We start from the raw sequence: 18710 nt of genomic DNA, 5'->3' as shown, positions 1-18710 counted from the left end.
ATAGCAATATTCCAGAATCTTACTACACCAGTCAACACAGTCACCATGTTATTGACTCCCGGTTTATTTTAGAATTCAATTTAAATGCGCTTGTATTTCTTTTAAAATTCTACATGGTATCTTCAATCCTCTTATTCCTTTATTTTGGAACGTTTACCGATTCTCCTTTGCAAGAGGTATCCAACAATTTAAACTCTCCCTTCCTTCTAAAAAAGGGATTAAAGGAGTCAAGATCTTCACTCAATCTTTGGTCTTTAAATTCTCTCAACTCTGGAATGATCTCCCCTTTTTTTTTAAGGAGTTCCAGTTTGTTTCAATTTTTCCGTAAATCTTTAAAAACTTCTCTATTTGCCAAACATTATGAAAATTAATTATTTTGAAATTTTGCTATTATCTTCTATTTATCATTTATCATTCCCTGTTTATTTAATTGCTGTAAACCGAGTCGAGCCTTCTCAGAATGATGACTCGGCATACAAAGTTAAGCTTCAATTTAGTTTAGAATAAATTTGGCAGAAAACAACTCTAGGCACCACCTTCTTCTGTGAAATCAATACCAAGGGCATTATTTTATTTCTCTTGATTTACACTGCGGCCTCTTTCCTATGATCCCAAGCATTAAAAAAAAAAAAAAAAATAAAGGAAGTGATCAGGCCAAAAGGTAACTAAAAATCAAAATACACACCAAAATATATTCCGACAGATTGTTACATCAGTGATTGTAATCCTTTTGTTTGGTTTAAATCCTAGCTGCATTCCCAGTCTGATTTCTCGTCATTTAAAATGTCCCAGAATTCCAGCACAGGAATGGCTCAGTTGCGAGTCTCCGCCTGTCTGTCTTCTCTGTATTTTTTTGCCTATTACCTGGGCCTGTAGGTTCATCTGCAGTGCCCTCGCCTTCCCTTCTGCTTCTTCTTCCTTGAAGGATTCTTGATGGGGAGGGGAGCTGTAACTTCTACCTGTGGCGCCAGCCCCATGGGCTCTGCGTTCGTGCTGGCCTTGAAGGGCTCAAAGGGAGAGAATTTCATAGGACTGCAGGGAAAAGAAAACAGCACGGACGTCAGAGCCACCAAACGCAGGCTCAACCTTCTCTATACCTTCTGCAATATTTTAAACATGACAAAGAGTTCTTAAACTAGCTGATATTTGCTGCACCAAAAAGATCCGTTAGGTTGGTGACATCATCATAAACCCTTGGAATCCACTCCTTGTCCTTGAGAGCCCCCCCCCCCCCCAACAGCTTATTTTTCTAAACTGGTTTTGCCTCGTCTAGAGAAAGCTGGCCATTCGTAAGAACATAAGCAATGCCTCCGCTGGGTCAGACCCGAGGTCCATCGTGCCCAGCAGTCCGCTCACGCGGCGGCCCAACAGGTCCAGGACCTGTGCAGTAATCCTCTATCTATACCCCTCTATCCCCTTTTCCAGCAGGAAATTGTCCAATCCTTTCTTGAACCCCAGTACCGTACTCTGCCCTATTACGCTCTCTGGAAGCGCATTCCAGGTGTCCACCACACGTTGGGTAAAGAAGAACTTCCTAGCATTTGTTTTGAATCTGTCCCCTTTCAACCTTGCCGCAACTAACTTCGATACGTACCCTAAATACAAACACTTGTCATTTAAAACTTATTGATGCAAAAAGGCCCCCTTTTACAAAGCTGGGCAGCTGTGTGCCGCATGGCAAATGCTCCGACACACATTCAATTCCTATGGGCATCAGAGCATGTAACTGTACCGGCCTGTGCCATCTGGTTTAGTTAAAAAAAAAAAAAAAAAGAGGGGGGGGGGGGGGAATTTTTTTTAACACGCTGCCTAGGAATTTTCAAACAATCCATGTCAAGGGATCATCAGTCAACTCATACTGGGGCTGATCAGTGTATACCAGTTATGACAGTGGTATTCTCGCATAAGAACAGAAGAATAGCCTTACTGGTTCAGCCCAATGGTCCATCAAGACCAGTAGCCCGTTCTCATGGTGACCAATCCAGGTCCCTAGTACCTGGCCAAAACCCAAAGAGTAGCAATATTCCAGCATTTCAAAGAACAGCAAGATTCCGGAACCCCAATGAGAGCAACATTCCAGAGCTGAGATTGTGATGTCATAATGCATCAGAGCCAACCTCATCAGTGATGATACAATGGCTTAATGGTCCTATACTTGGCTCACGTAGGAACACAAGAATAGCCTTACTGGGTCAGACCAATGGTCCATCTAGCCCAGTTGCCCGTTCTCATGGTGGCCAATCCAGGTCACTAGTACCTGGCCAAAACCCAACCTCTTCCAATCTGAGTGCTGTGGGTGGGTCAGGTTTTCAGGATATCCCTAATGAATATACATAACAAAACATAATAAAAGATGGCAAAACTCCAGTATGGTCCATCTATCTGCCCAGTAAGGGGGTTACAGTTGTACCTGTTCTATGTGCATTATACCCCTCTGTGCCCTCATTTGAGGTTGTACCTGCGGCCAGTGGTGTAAGCGAGGGTACAAGGCGCCCAAGGCGATGGCACCACCAATGCCCTCTGCCCACCCTGCTACTTCTGTACCTCCCCCCACACCACCTCCCCCCACACCACCCTCCCTTCCCCCTGTACCTCTTTTAAGTTACTACATGCTTATGTTTTGTTTTTTTTTATTCTTTATTCATATTTTTCAACCTACATCAAGTATACAATTAATTAAAACATTTGCAATTGAATACATCACTTGAACTTTTTCAATAGTATCATTAAATAACAAAATATATGTTTAAAACAAAGTCTTGCTTTTAGCATCATAACTGGATGACTAATTTATTTAGAAATTTCTAACCCGCTTAAACCTAAGCGGTTTACAAAATACAAACATAATCATCAAATAACATAGAAACAGATAAAACAATAACATTCCCTTCCTCATTTAGGCCCCCTTTTATTATAAACTGTGTAAGGTTTTTTTGTTTTTAATGCAGACCACAGCAGTAAAGGCTCCGATACTCATAGGAATTCTATTTACGGAGCTTGAAAAAAAAAAAGGGGGCCTTAATCACACATTTGAACACCCTGATTTCATACCTGACTGGTGTCCTTGGGCTGCTGTTTAGGCGACGTGGGGACCGGATCTTTGGCTGGAAGGAAAACCCCTCCTTAATACTCTCCAGCACTGAAGGAGCAACATAGGTGAATCCCTGAGAAAAAAAGAAGCAAAAGTTTAAAGCACTCTGCAGTCGAGGGGTACTTTTATTTATTACTAGTGTCATTACTTATAATTTCTATAGTGCTACCAGACTTATGAAGCACTGTATGTTAAAACATTCAAGATGCGGTCTTTGCTCAGTAGAGCTTACAATCTGATCAAACAGTAGAAGAACAGTAGACTGCCCTGATTTATTCTGGCATGTCCCTGATGACATCATCAGAGACGCGGCAGAGCAAATCAGGGCAGTAGAAGGGCCCGAAGCAGCGTGTGAAGACTGCTGCACACGCTGGAATCGCAAGGTTCGTAGTCGGGTCCGCGGGAAGGGAAGGGAAGGGTGGGGTGGCAAAGGACTCGGGTCCCAGGCGGCGGGGTCAGTTTTTCGATTCGTCCCGGGGGGGGGGAGGAGGAGGCGCTCTTTGTACCCCAGTCCCGGCTTGTGGAGGCGATCGTCGGCTGGCTGGGAGCAGGCTTGTGGAGGCGATCGTCAGCGTGTAAAGAAACTTCCGTATTGTGAGGTGGAGAGCAGGGAAGCTTGATTGGCGCACATGCGCAGTCGTGTTTCCGCGACGGATCAGGGAACACGACTTTTGAGTGCGCATGCGCGGCCTAGCATTTTATTATATTAGATACCCATATGATTTAAAACTTCTCTCTCTTTCGTATTACAGTATTGTAAACATTTACACATAAAACAAATGTTAGCACAACTCCCAGATCATCCAAATATTGCTGGTCTTAAATCAGATACCTGGACAGGCTTTCTTCTTGCCTAAGCAGCTCCGTAACACGAGCAAACTAGGGCCTAAGAGAAGCAATGAATAATGAAGGAGGCTGGAAGAGATATTTGAGGTGTACAGCGTTGTGTACCCACCAGAAATGCCTGATTGGCACTTTCACTTATGGCGATGTCATCGGGGCTGTCCTCTGGCGTTTGACGTGTAAATCGCGTGTCAAACTGGCTGACATCATCATCTGACTGCTGTAGGACAGAAGAGAGAGAGAGAAAGGTTAGGAATACCAATGTTGTTGGAGAAATCAGAGAGCGCTGGGGCTATCATTGGTAAAGACAGGAAATATTACTATAACTTGAAGGAGGGAAACAAGGAGAATTATTATTATTGGCGGACAGAAGTAGTATAAGTTTTGTAACAGTTTGATTAATTTGCCGCTGAAGTGACTGTATTCTTGAAAATTGCCAACAATAGATCTTAATTAAAATCGAGAATTTCTTATATTAAAAGGTTAGACACAGTGCAGGGCAGAGGGCACAAGGCTCACAGCCAAGTCATTTACACCAGTGGTTTCCAACCCTGTCCTGGAGGACCACCAGCAAGTCAGATTTTCAGGATAGCTCTAATGAATATGCATGGGGAAGATTTGCATGCCTATCATCTCCATTGTATGCAAATCTCTCTCATGCATATTCATTAGGGTTATCTTGAAAACCAAGACAAGGTTGGGAACCACTGACTTTACACAACGTTGATAGGTGAGGTCATCACCGAGCACAAAGAATGTGGCCGTGGGACACTGCTGTTTCAGGTTGATTCACGTTTATTTCTTTGCAGGCCAGCCAGAACAATGATGGGTCGCTAGAGCTCTGGAGGTCAGTAGGGGGAAGGGGGGTGGGACACCTCGCCATGGTTCTAGCAATCCTCCTTTTCAGATCTTTAGCAGGAGTTTACCAGTTGAGGCTTGAAGGGAGGATCAATCTTCCTGGCCAACAGATCATCCCAGTGAATGTGCCGAAAAAATGGCTGCTTCTAAAAGAGAAAAGGGAACGGATAAAGGAAAATGACAGATGTCTAACGTCAGAAACGTTCACTGTTCTATACAAACATACAATAACTCTGCCTAGCTGAGGCAACATAAAACCATTACAGAACCATAAACTAGATTAAGACTTTAACTACTTACTATATGGATAAGTGGAGTCTTTTGGTTATTACTCCTGCCATTCCTATACTTTTCCCCAAAAATATTTTAAAAAAACAACCACCCCAAAACCCCACCCCAGAAAGGGTCCCAATGATTTCCAGAGGTAGTTCTGCATACCAGGTATTTAAAGGCCACATGTTAACAGGCAAGAAGAGATTTGGCCACATTGTGCACCTATCCTGATTATCCATTGCATTTTTAGTCAGATTTAAATTTATATTTCATTTTTAAATTGCTTCACCATCCTACACTTCTAACAAAATGGCATACGGTGAGTGGTAGTCTGTACAGAGTGCCAGCTGTAAACCTCAGTGAAAGCATAGGGACCGCTGTTAATATTTCTGAATTCAAAGCGAGGCATAGCAAGGCCCGAGTTTGATATTATGCTGAGTGAGGACTAGACATCGAGGGACTGAGGGCTCACTGAACTGAAGTGAGTTGAGGTTATTGTACTGCCTTTGGATTGAACTGGATAAAATGTCCAAATATGACAGAACAATGGAGGTCACTTGTGCGACATTTCCATGTGTACACCAGGACCTTAAACATGCAAAAACCCTACAAGTTGCAATAGTGATTTTAGTGTTGCTCCGTAGCATGGAAGCTTTCAGAAGAACCTTTATTAAGTCTAGACTCAATAAAGATTCTTCAATTGCATCTTACTTTTCATCTATGGATTTTTTTTGCCCATTGGTTCCTATCCAGTCCGCCATTTTATGTAAAGGGACAATACATTGATTAATGTTACTGGGCGTTATTATGTGTTTTATGGTGGGGACACAGAAATCCACTGTGTTAGTAGTAGAGTTCACGGACTGAAAAAGGATCCGTCTGCCATCTCCAGCCTTTTCCAAGTGAAAAGTACAGGAATGAGTCGGGCACAGAACCTGGAGAAACCGAAAACTAAACCTGCACGTCAGCTGCGTCTCCCACGCCACCACCAAGTCTCTGAGCTGGATTCCTCTTCAGGAGCTAGGGAGGAAACAAGAGAATTAAAAAGGAAGCTGCTCTTTACAATAGGTGCCCTGGAAGAGCAGATAATGACATGCTTTCCCTCTTGTCACTATTAGCTGGCCCATTCGCACAATTTCAGAGCAGGAAACCCTACGAAGCGACAGCAGTGGTGGTGTAGTAAAGGGGTGTGGTCCTCCCCGGGCGCCGACCTCCTCTCCGCCCCCTTGCTCCTTCCCTACTACCGCTTGCGGGCGCCACCTCCCTCCCCCAGTCTGCTGTCATGCCTACGTCGGCTCTTCTTCTGACGTCACTTCCTGGACCCGTGCCTAGGTGCGACAGCAGGTTGGGGGTTGCTGCTCGCGCCAGGAACGTTACAGAGGTACGTGGGAAGGGAAGTGTGATGGGGGTGGGGGGGTGGAGAAGAGAGTGGAGGAGCGGCAGACCCCATGTGTGTACACATTTTCATGCACACATGTACAGTATATGCCGGCTAGCTGCCTAAGTGCGATTTTGCAAATACCCTCTTAATTTACAGCGGGGGTGTACACAGATGCGGGGCCCCCCGACTTATCAGCATTACTGCAGGTAAGGCAGATATCTGATGCATTTGGGTGCTACCATTTAGGGGGCAATTCTCTATAGCATCTAACTCAGATTGACGCACCTAACTTTAAGAGCTCAACAGTTCTCAACTGGTGTGTTGCAAGGCTGGCAAACAAAGCCACTTTTTTTTTTTTGTAGCATGGTCTGTCTTCTCTTTCCTTTCCTTCACTACCCTCCTGCTGCAGATCCAGGGCTTGCCCCTCATCCTCCACCAGCACCCCTTCCCCTGACTCAAGCACCTCTCCGCCAGTGTCCTCCTCCTGTTGTCCGGGCCAACCTGGAGCTTTCACTCTGCTGCATCTCACCTCTCTACTGCAGCTTCCTGTTTACATGAGGGCGGGTCGCAGCAGAGGAAAGGCTCTGGGTCAGCCTGGATAATTCATTATGGCTGCTGCTGCCAGAAACCACAGAACATTTAATGATGGGAGAGAAAGCTGGTGAAGGAGAAGTTCTGGAGTTATAGTCTGGCATATCACCCCCCTCTCTCCTTTTCCTTTCCTCCCCACAGGTCCTTTTCCCTCCTTCCCTCCATGGGGTCCAGTGTCGGTGCCTCTTTCCCCACCCCCGATGAGCCAGCACCTCTCCTTCATCTTTTCTCAGCCCCACCCTGTCTACCGTTTTCCCCCTTCTGCCCTCAGCCCCCCCCCCCAACACATAAGAATATAAGAACAGCCTTACTGGGTCAGGCCAATGGTCCATCAAGCCCAGTAGCCCATTCTTAAGTGGCCAATCCAGGTCCCTAGTATCTGGCCAAAACCCAACGAGTAGTAACATTCCAGAATCCCTAAGAGCAACAAAAGATTCTAGAACCCCAGAGAGTATCAAGATTCCATGCAGAATCTCAAAGAATAACAAGATGCCGGAACCCCAAAGAGTAGCAACATTCCAGAATCCCAGAGAGTAACATAAAGATTCTAGAACCCCAAAGAGTAATAACATTCCATGCTACCGATCCAGGGCAAGCAGTGGCTTCCCCCATGTCTTTCTCAATAGCAGACTATGGACTTTTCCTCCAGGAAATTGTCCAAACTCCAGCTCCTCTCCCTCTTCTGCCCTCAGCCTCCACCCACCTGTACACCATGACTGCTGCACTTCCTAGCCTACATCCCCATGCCACTCTCGGTGCTCAGTTAAGCAAAAACTCACTAAAATTTACAGCATCAGCAGCCATGCTATTTTTGGTGTGCTTAAGGCTCGAAGTGGTGAGGGAAGCCAACGACAGCAGGCTGCTAGAACTTTTTCCTGTCCTGATGCTACTATACTGGTCTTTTGTGATTATTTTTAACTTTATCTCCTCTGTTCTCACTGGCCTTTGGAATGCTGGTGGGGGTGGGGACTAAGGAGACCCACACCTATGCCTACGGTGAAAATAGAAGGACTTGGACTCTTCTAGTTATATTTCAAGGGAGGAGTAGGATCCTGGATGCTCCTGAATCTACCAGGTTCACATGGATTCCACTTCTCCAACTGAGCCCAGGAGCTAATCAGACCAACTTAGCTACCGTATTATCTCGTGTATAATGCGCACTTATTTTCCATCCAAAGAAATGTCAAACTCTGGGTGCGTATTATACATAGGTATACACACCGTGATAACTGGGCTCAGTCAGAAGGTGTTGAATTACCTATGGTATTACTTTAATGTTTGTAATTTATAAAATATAATGTCTAGAACTCATATCTAATACTTACAGGTAGTTCAATGTGTTCTGAATTTAAATTCCCGATCCAGTAATCGTAACACTTGTCAAAGATTTAACATATATAGCTTATGCTGTGCCGTATTTACATTAAAGGGACATCGACAATTATGCCTGCACATTATACATAGGTACAGTGGTGCCTCGCATAACGGACGCCTCGCACAGCGAACGCTGCGCACAACGAACTTTATGTCTTGATCCGTACAACGAACTTCGTTTCACACAACGAAGTCGCCCGAGCTGCATCCTTCCGCGCAGGCACTGCGCTTAACTGCCCTCTCTCCGCCTGGTTCCCTCTTGCCCCCCCGACTCCCCGACACGATCGGGGCAAGAGGGAGCTCAAGCCCTCTTGCCCCCCCCGACTCCCCGACACGATCGGGGCAAGAGGGAGCTCAAGCCCACTTGCCCCCCCCGACTCCCCGACACGATCGGGGCAAGAGGGAGCTCAAGCCCTCTTGCCCCCCCCGACTCCCCGACACGATCGGGGCAAGAGGGAGCTCAAGCCCTCTTGCCCCCCCGACTCCCCGACACGATCGGGGCAAGAGGGAGCTCAAGCCCTCTTGCCCCCCCGACTCCCCGACACGATCGGGGCAAAAGGGAGCTCAAGCCCTCTTGCCCCCCCGACTCCCCGACATGATCGGGGCAAAAGGGAGCCCAAGCCCTCTTGCCCCGCCGATTCCCCAACTCCCCGACAATATCGGGCCAGGAGGGAGCCCAAGTCCTCCTGGCCACGGCGACCCCCTAACCCCACCCTGCACTACATTACGGGCAGGAGGGATCCCAGGCCCTCCTGCCCTCGACGCAAGCCCCCCCTCCCCCCAACGACCGCCCCCCCCAAGAACCTCCGACCGCCCCCCCAGCCGACCCGCGCCCCCCCTGGCCGACCCCCACGACACCCCCAACCCCCTTCCCCGTACCTTTCTGTAGTTGGCCGGACAGACGGGAGCCAAACCCGCCTGTCCGGCAGGCAGCCATCGACGGAATGAGGCCGGATTGGCCCATCCGTCCCAAAGCTCCGCCTACTGGTGGGGCCTAAGGCGCCTGGGCCAATCAGAATAGGCCCGGGAGCCTTAGGTCCCTCCTGGGGGCGGGGCCTGAGGCACATGGGCCCAACCCGACCATGTGCCTCAGGCCCTGCCCCCAGGAAGGACCTAAGGCTCCCGGGCCTATTCTGATTGGCCCAGGCGCCTTAGGCCCCACCAGTAGGCGGAGCTTTGGGACGGATGGGCCAATCCGGCCTCATTCCGTCGATGGCTGCCTGCCGGACAGGCGGGTTTGGCTCCCGTCTGTCCGGCCAACTACAGAAAGGTACGGGGAAGGGGGTTGGGGGTGTCGTGGGGGTCGGCCAGGGGGGTCGCGGGTCGGCTGGGGGGGCGGTCGGAGGTTCTTGGGGGGGGCGGTCGTTGGGGGGAGGGGGGGCTTGCGTCGAGGGCAGGAGGGCCTGGGATCCCTCCTGCCCGTAATGTAGTGCAGGGTGGGGTTAGGGGGTCGCCGTGGCCAGGAGGACTTGGGCTCCCTCCTGGCCCGATATTGTCGGGGAGTTGGGGAATCGGCGGGGCAAGAGGGCTTGGGCTCCCTTTTGCCCCGATCGTGTCGGGGAGTCGGGGGGGCAGGAGGGCTTGAGCTCCCTTTTGCCCCGATCGTGTCGGGGAGTCGGGGGGGCAAGAGGGCTTGAGCTCCCTCTTGCCCCGATCGTGTCGGGGAGTCGGGGGGGCAAGAGGGCTTGAGCTCCCTCTTGCCCCGATCGTGTCGGGGAGTCGGGGGGGGGGGCAAGAGGGCTTGAGCTCCCTCTTGCCCCGATCGTGTCGGGGAGTGGGGGGGGCAAGAGGGCTTGAGCTCCCTCTTGCCCCGATCGTGTCGGGGGTGCCAGGGACTACACGGAGTCACCCACCGTACCACCCGATTCGGGTAAGCGCAGGTATCGGTGGGTGGCTTATTTGCGGGGGGGTGCCTTATTTTACATTTTTTTCTAAAAAGGGGGGGCTGTCTTATTTGATGGCCCTGCCTTATCATCGGGGAAACACGGTAGAAAAAAAAAAAAAATGAACAGTTAAGTCCCAGTTTTTGCCGCTGAGACTCTGCCCTCTCACTGTAAAATTAGACTCTACTTAGTCTGTCTTTAAATTTAAAAAATGTGTGTTGTTTTAAAAAACAATTATGTTTTTAGATGTATCTAAATAAAAATAATAACCAAAAATTTATCTTTTTTTATGTCATCTTAGCATATTTTATGCTACAGAACGAATTATTTTTTTTAACATGTATTGTTATGGGAAAACGCGTTTCACACAACGAACGTTTCACATAACAAACTTGCTCCTGGAACGGATTAAGTTCGTTGTGTGAGGCACCACTGTATATAGTTTTTTGTATTACGTTATTTTTAAAAAGTCGGGGTGCGCATTATACATGGCAATACGGTAATCAGAAACCAAATACACAGAACACTTGTCTTCATCTGCAGGAGTCAAAGAATGCTGGAGAACTTGTGGCTGCAGGATGTACTGTATAGCAGTGTTTCCCAAGTCGGTCCAGTCAGGTTTTCAGGATATCCACGATGAATATTCATGAAAGAGATTTGCATACAAAATCGAGACAATATATGCAAATCAATCTCATCCATATTCATTGTGGATATCTTGAAAACCTGACTGACAAAGGGGTACTCCGCGAATGACTTGGGAAACACTGCTATATAGAACAGGGCTCATAAGTCTTTGTTCTCTGTCGCCATCTGTTGGCTGAGGGGCTTAAAGTGTTGGTTCCTAAACGATCTAGTGGATAAGGAAGTTGCTTTTATAAAATCAGCACTTTTCTGGCCATTCCGCTTAGGGACTGAAGGGCAGATGCACAGAACTCCGCAAACCAATACAAAACTTCAGGCTACACAGCGTTTTTATTTTACCGGGCGACGTTCAACACAAATTATATACACACTGTTTGTGTTAAGCATGAACAGTAAAAGGGGGAGGAAGATGCCCAGTGCCTTTTATGCACTGGAGACTGAAATAACTTGCAAGCTAGATTAGCTACAACTAGTCTTACTTGCATGCTAAGCTTTTGAACATCTGCCCCTAAGTATATGTCCATATGTAGAGAATTCCAGACTTCTTCCTCCTCCCCTTCCTTACCTTTTTCAGAAGTTCCCGGGCATCAGGTGTCAGGTATGGGGGAAAGATGAGTTTTCCTTTCAAAATCCGGTCTATGGTTTTCTTGCGGTTTTCAGCAGTGAATGGCGGCTAAACAGGGAAAAAAAGAATGAATAAATGCCAGAAAGAGCACTGAGGAGTTCCTGCAAATCTTAGTTCCCATTAGAGGTCTGCATGGAAACGGGGATCACGGGAATCCCGTGGGAATCCCCCCTAACCCATGGGACTCCCACGGGGACCCCCCTCTGGCCCACGAGACTCCCACGGGGATGGAAGGCTTTGGAAGCAGGGTTCGTCCATATAATATAATGGACACGTCAGCCTTAGTAAAAGAGGGGGGTTTATAAGTTAATTACCTGAACAGAAAACAAAAAAAAGGTTCCACCAAAGAGATTTCACAAGGAAAACAGCAAAAGAAACTGTGGAATTGATGATCCTGTCAGAAGTAATTGCTGCTTTTTATGGGGATGGAGGTAATTCCATGCGGGGATGGGTGGGGACGGAGAGGATCCTGACGGGGAGGGGTGGGGACGGAGAGGATCCTGGCGGGGACGGGCGGGGATTTCTGTCCCCGTGCAACTCTCTAGTTCCCATCCCTTACGCCTGTCATCCCTCCTATGCAAACAGCCTCTAAACAAACACAGAAAAGGAAATGTTGCCTTCAGAAAATATTGAAAAATTTACTGGTTCTCCTTTGCATTACAGAAGCCTTATAATTTGACAATTCTATGCCTCTCTCTACACTCAGCATATCCTAACTGCAGAGACATCGCTATTAATCCGTTTCATGTTTTCTTGCTCTTAACTTCTCTTCTTTGGGGAAAAATACTACAAGATACTAAAAACCACTGTTGTACATTTTCCCAAGTGGTTCACAGTCATAAGCGCGCGGGACAAAGCCGCGCTGACAATAGAGAGCAGACAATTGAGCGCAAGACTCAAGCCCGCCGCCGTAAAAGCATATTTTAAAGAGCTCCGACGGGGGGTATGAGGGGGGAAATCCCCCAGTTTACTGCCATGGGGGTGGTTTTGGGGGGTTGTAGCCCCCCCATTATAGAGGAAATTTAACTTTTCCCCTATTTTGTTAGGGAAAAAGTTAAGTTTACTATATAATGTGGGGGGTTACACCCCCCCAACAGCAGCACGAACACTATTAAGTAAAGTGGGGGATTTCCCCCCCTCATGCCCCCCATCGGAGCCCTTTAAAATAAACTTTTACGGTGGCGCGCTGGAGTCTTGCGGGCATTTGTCGGCGTGGCTTTGTCCGTCGCGCTTTTGTCCCGTCACCTTCCCAAGTACTTGTAAATTGTGAAAATCCGGACCCCTAGATAGAGAGAAAGTGACCCCACCCATCCCAGCACAGTTATGTCCCAGTCCTACCCTAGCCCTGCTCCCCGCTGCTTGCTCTCATCAGGCAGGAGGGCATTTGACGGTGATTTGTTGGAAGCATTTCAAAAACTGGACAAAGTGCCTGGTTTTGGACAAAGTGCCCGGTTTTGAAAAGTCGTCCGGACCCCCGGATATGTCCCCAAAAGGAGGACATGTCTGGTGAAATCCGGACATCTGATAACCCTAAAAAAATGGTGTCCTCCTGAATGTCTAACATGAGCATGAAGCCCCCTACAATTTTTGAAAAATCAGTTCCAGAGTAATGGAGAACCAACATTAGATGACTTGTCTAGAGGAGAGTGTTGTATTTTGAGTTAAGTGTTTGTTAAGGGGATTTTGCATCACATAGTTTTATTGTTAAAGAAACAAAAACCTTCAACCTTTTGAACCAAGTCAGTAAAACAAAACAATTCTAGGAACTTAGTGTCGGCCTGTGTTCTAAAAGGACAGACTACTTTCAATCAAACTGAGCCTCCTTAGGCCAGGACTTCCTATCCGGAGCTTCCTTTCATATATATATAAAAAGATATACCCTGATATACCTGTCACGCCACTTTGTGTTCCTAGGCTCCAACCGTACACGCAATGCCCGCCTGTTTGCCTACCCCTCGCCAAAGGGATGTATCTACAAAAGATCCCTGGACAAAATCCTCTCTTTCCAAGCTGGCAAATGGAATGACTGCTTGACCACCCTCATCTCTCTTGCCCCATCCTACCTATCCTTCAGAAAATCTCTCAAAGCATACCTCTTTGATAAATTTCTCTAACCCCATCCCTCCCGACCAATCTACTTAACTCTACCCTGCCTCCCTTCCTTCCCTTTCCTCTCCCTTCTCACCTATATACCTCATCTCCCCCGGATTTTACTATCCCCATTCTGCACTCCCTTGTAATTGTTACTGGATTGTTTTGTTATTGCTACTGGTTACATTACACTGGTTAATCTAACTCTCTGTATCTTCGCTGTATATGTACAGCCTCTTCTCCTGTAAACCGCTCTGAACTGTTTTATGGTATTGCGGTATACAAAAATAAAGTTATTATTATTATTATTGGAACCTGACTATCTATACTTGACATTGTATTATAGACGACACATTGTAACTGATGACTGTATATGATGCATACTTAACCTGTAAACTGTCTAGACTACATATTATGTATGTAACCCATTCCGAGCTCTTTGGAAAGAAAACCAGAGGCAGTGTCATTACTTTTCAATCAGCCCTTGCATATAATATGCATGAGATAAAGACTTGTATATAAATGACCTCCCATCTGTGCAAAAGTTATCTGGCTACCCAGAAAACCTGACTGGTAGGAGGGTCCCTAAAACAGGTTTGGTTCGGCCTGGTTGGAAACCCGACCTCAACCATGGCCCGCTGTTGCATCACTTTTCAAAGTCCAAGACTCTCTTATTCTTCCCACTCCTTGGCAGGAGGTTGGCTTTCAAAGTCTTTGCTCTGTGATATCGTCCTGGGCGTCAGTTCTTGATCCCATGTTTCCCATATATTTTCTAATAAAGCACAGGAACTGCCTATCCTATAATGGCATCTGGATTCCATTATACAATAGTAATGCCAACCTGTGTAAATGGGCACCCTAGCTATGCTTTGCATCATTCATAACTGATCGTATTTTATAACCTGTATGTATAATTTGGAAACAAGCCTATGCTCTCCCATATACCAGGCTTGTCAACCTTTTTCAAGCAGGGGCCACATTTTCTATTTTGTAATATTTGTAACACAAACAGAAATGCATCTCACATTTACTCTGCAAAATGACTGAGCGACTTCCTGAATGGCTCCCGAAGCCACTCAGCGCCGACCAGCAGTGCCAAAGTGAGCCCCCGCTCCGCAGCTGAAGACGGAACTCGCGGCAGCGACCAACCGAGTTAGCAATGGGGCAGAAGTATGGAAAGCTTGCTCCTGCCCACACCACCTCTGGACCACCAGGGATTTCAGCAGCAGAGGAGGTAAGATGGACAGGGCAGGGAGGGGGAACAGGGGAGATAGCCTGGGAGGGAGGGAGGCTGCAGAGCCTGACAGAGAAGAGAGGGAAGAGGGCTGTGTGCAGTACCTGAGAAGAGGAGGGAGCTGGGTGCAGAAACTGAAAGAGGAGGGAGGGAAGCGGGCTGTGGGCAGTGCCTGGCGGGGGAGGGGGCACTTGAATATTAAGCCGCCCGACATATTCGAGTCAACCATTTTTTTCTCCTTTTTGGGGGAAAAATTGGGGTCTCGACTTATATTCGAGTATATACAGTATCTCATATTGCTTCCAGGCAGTCTGTAGCTAAAATGTGTGCACACATCGATGAGTTTTCAAAAAATTCCTTCAATCTATTTTTCTCTATTTATAGAGTTTTTCCTCTCTGGCTGGTTTTCGGGGTGGACCAATGATTAGAGTAAGTGCTTACAGGTGCTTGATGTACCTGGAATCGTGACTGTGACTGGCTGTGAGGCCCTTTTTGGTAAATTATAATTTTTGTTAGTCATTTTGCAGAGTAAATGTGAGATGCATTTCTGTTTTGTGATTTACTGATTTGATAACATCTCTTCTCCTTGTAAGTGTTGATAGTTGGCTTTTTATAAGAATCACATACTTCTGTATTCTCTAAGAACACCCACTCTCTTTTGCTCTCTCATGTATTCCTCCAGCCTTCACTCTCTCTCTCATCTACCACCCCTCCAAGGCTTCACTCAGTCTCTCTCTTTTATGTATTCACTCCCCCCCCCGACTCTGACTTCAGCTGTATCAAAACCGCACAACTCTGGCTCTCTTAAACGTGCAGCCAACGTCATTTACTACAAAGAAGATGAAATGGGAGAACGAAGAAAAGTGGGAGTACTGTTTGGACTGGTAAAAAAAACCCAGCGTTCAAGATAAGTACAATATCTCTTGGAGTCCCTCATTTTGACAATTTTTCTCGTATACGAGCGTCACCAAATCTAGTGCAATATAGAAACTAAGTAATTCTGATATCTGAAAAACAGATAGAAATCAACAAAAAAGAAGGATAAAGAAATGGAAAAAAAAAAAAGAAAAGTATTAGTTAAACTAAGATGAAACAGGAAGGTAGGTGGTTTTTTGGCAATGATTAATCGGGAGCACTGTGAGCGATCACATACAGACCCTAGATGGTGCTGTTGCTCTAGATCTGAGGCTTTTTTCTACCACTAAACAGAAGACTATAACAAAAAAGACCTTATTAGATTTATACTGTGTCTGAATTCAAGAAAGCCTGGGATAAACACGTGGGATCTCAGAGAGAGGAAGAGATAATGGTTACTGCGGATGGGCCATTTGGCCTTTATCTGCCATCATGTTTCTATAATCATAATGTTCTATGACATTACATTGCAGCTTTAAAGAACCTTAGCCAATAGGGAGAGGAGGAGATAGTGCATGCTGTGGATGGGCAGACTGGAAGGGCCATTTGGCCTTTATCTACCATCATGTTTCTATAACCATAAAGCTCTATGACCTCACAATGCAGGTGTAAAGAGCCTTAGCCTATAGGAAGAGGAGATGCAAATGTTAAAAGCCTTAGCCAATAGGGTGAGGAGGAGATAGTGGATGCTGTGGATGAGCCATTTGGCCTTTATCTGCCATCATGTTTCTATGTTTCCACTGCTGGTACACAGTGGATCGAGAGAGTGGTTCTAGTAATTCTAAATATCTATACCACTGTTTGTGAACTTAGGTAATTCTCTTAAACTTGAGTCCTGAAGCGCAGGAGCTCTCGCAGTTTCAAGTTTTGGGAGCCTTGTCCGGCAAATGCTTGGCTCAAGCTTACAGAGCACTGTAGCACCGTGTGGTTCAAGTTGATCCTACACAGTGGCGTAATAAGGAAGGGGGGGGCTGGTCTTCCCCTCTGCCCCCTTCCCGCTCCTTCCCCACTGCTGTGCGTGTGCACCGCTTCCCTTCCCCCATACCTCTGTAACGTTCCTGGCATGAGCAGCACCTGCTGCCGCGCCAGCGTCGGCTTGCCCTCCGACATCACTTCCTGGACCCAGCATCTATGAAGTGACGTCAGAGGAAGAGCCGATGCTCGTGCGACAGCAGGTTGGGGGTTGCTACTTGCGCCAGGAACGTTACAGAGGTACGGGGGAAGGGAAGTGGCGTGTGTGTGGAAGGGGCGGGGAAGGAGCATATGGAGGGGGGGGGGGCGGTGCCAAAGAGGCTGGGGGAGGGGCACCACCATCCCAGGCAACTCTTACCCCTCACTACACCCTTAATCCTACACTTTCAAGTCTTGTGAGCTCCTGAACCTCCCGCAACGCACAGCTCACGCTGATGAGAGCCCAAGTTGCGCTGTTTTGACGCAGCCAGTTGCAGGCCACAGAGCACCAGTTGATGGGCCGGGTTCTGTTCTGCAGGCTGAAGCGCGTGTCCTGTAAAAAAATCGTCGGTTAAATCTCATTTGACCCTACCAGTTACTCTTACCCTTTCCACCTTATCTTTTTGTCATGATTATGTTAACTCTTGACACCGTCTCTGTTTCTTACAATTCAATGTCTTCGAGATGGACATCGTCATCAGCAGTTACGGGTGCTTCACAAGTAAGTTTCCGTTTATAAGTTTTCTCTCTATTTTTTTTTTTAGGCCTACTTTTTCCAGTTCATTTGGGCTTCCAGTTCTATCAGTCTAGGATGACCATATTTGAAATGGTAAAATCCTGGATGAAAAGCCCCACCCTGTTCCGCCTCAAGCCCCGCCCTGTTCCGCCCCCAGCCTTGCCCCCACGCACAGCCTCGTCTTTTCTTTCCTGCCAGGTCTGGAGGACCTCCGAGCATATGCAGATGTATGCTCAGAGGCCCTCCAGATGTGACGGGACTTTCCAATACCCGGACAAACTGCTGGGTTTGGAATGTCTGTCCGGGCACTCTAAAAAGAGGACATGTCCGGGTTTTCTCAGACGTCTGGTAACCCTAGTCCTAGCTTGTCTACTGAAGCTATGACTCCAAGAAAACAAATCGCATTGCTCCTGTTCCTCAGGACTTCACTTCCTGTGTCTTACATAGTCCAGCGTGGCCTTCTAAGTCACACCTGCTCCTCTATGCCTCTTCCCTTTACTCCTTCGTTTCTCTCTCCAACCTTTTAGGCACTGCTGGTGAAAGAGTGACCTTCTCCTTTGCTCCTAATCAAGGAACAGTTTCTTCTGCTTGCTCTGGTGAAGACATGGCTTATTTTTGTATCCTAGCTGCACATCTCAACTTTCCATACTCACACTGATTTCTGGTGTCAGGTCAAAAGCGTGCCGGGACAAAGGTGCGCCCAGACAATTGAGCGCAGCGCGCGCCACCACGCCGCTCTAAATTATTGTTTTTAGCGCTCCGACGGGGGGGCATGGGGGGGGGAACCCCCCCACTTTACTTAATAGACATCGTGCCGCGTTGTGGGGGTGTTGTGGGGGGTGTGGGGGGTTGTAACCCCCCACATTTTACTGAAAACTTCACTTTTTCCCTGTTTTTAGGGAAAAAGTTCAGTTTACAGTAAAATGTGGATGGTTGCAACCCCCCAAACCCCCCATAACGCTGGCGCGATGTCTATTAAGTAAACTGGGGGGGGTTCCCCAACAAAACCCCCCGTCGGAGCCCCTAAAAACTGTAATTTAGAGCGGCGCAGCAGTGCGCGCTGCGCACAATTGTCGGCGCACGCTTTTGTCTTTCGCGCCGTTGTCTATGAACCCTGATTTCTATGACCTAGAAGTAAAAATCAACCTACCATCCAAAATTTCAAGATCTTTCTGAACTTCCTTTGACTATCTGGGTTTTTTTTTTTGGTCTGTGACCA

General features: G+C 47.3%; 1 protein-coding gene across 1 annotated transcript in view; it reads right to left on the bottom strand.

The window, feature by feature from the left end:
- Positions 1-362: 362 nt before the first annotated feature.
- Positions 363-18710, bottom strand: part of RPS6KB2 (ribosomal protein S6 kinase B2) — a 34273-nt gene continuing 15925 nt past the window's right edge. Inside the window, exons 10-15 of the mRNA XM_033920443.1 lie at positions 11505-11612; positions 6023-6085; positions 4861-4938; positions 4047-4154; positions 3052-3164; positions 363-1032 (exon numbers count right to left, since the gene is read on the bottom strand). Of these exons, the coding sequence (XP_033776334.1) occupies positions 879-1032; positions 3052-3164; positions 4047-4154; positions 4861-4938; positions 6023-6085; positions 11505-11612 (624 nt within the window). The 3' untranslated portion in view covers positions 363-878. The remainder of the gene's footprint in view (positions 1033-3051; positions 3165-4046; positions 4155-4860; positions 4939-6022; positions 6086-11504; positions 11613-18710) is intronic.

The sequence above is a fragment of the Geotrypetes seraphini genome, chromosome 14 (genome assembly GCF_902459505.1).
Source record: "Geotrypetes seraphini chromosome 14, aGeoSer1.1, whole genome shotgun sequence".
Taxonomy (NCBI): Eukaryota; Metazoa; Chordata; class Amphibia; order Gymnophiona; family Dermophiidae; genus Geotrypetes; species Geotrypetes seraphini.
The sequence above is the reverse complement of the archived record's forward strand: the minus strand, read 5'-3'. Positions and strand labels throughout refer to the sequence as shown.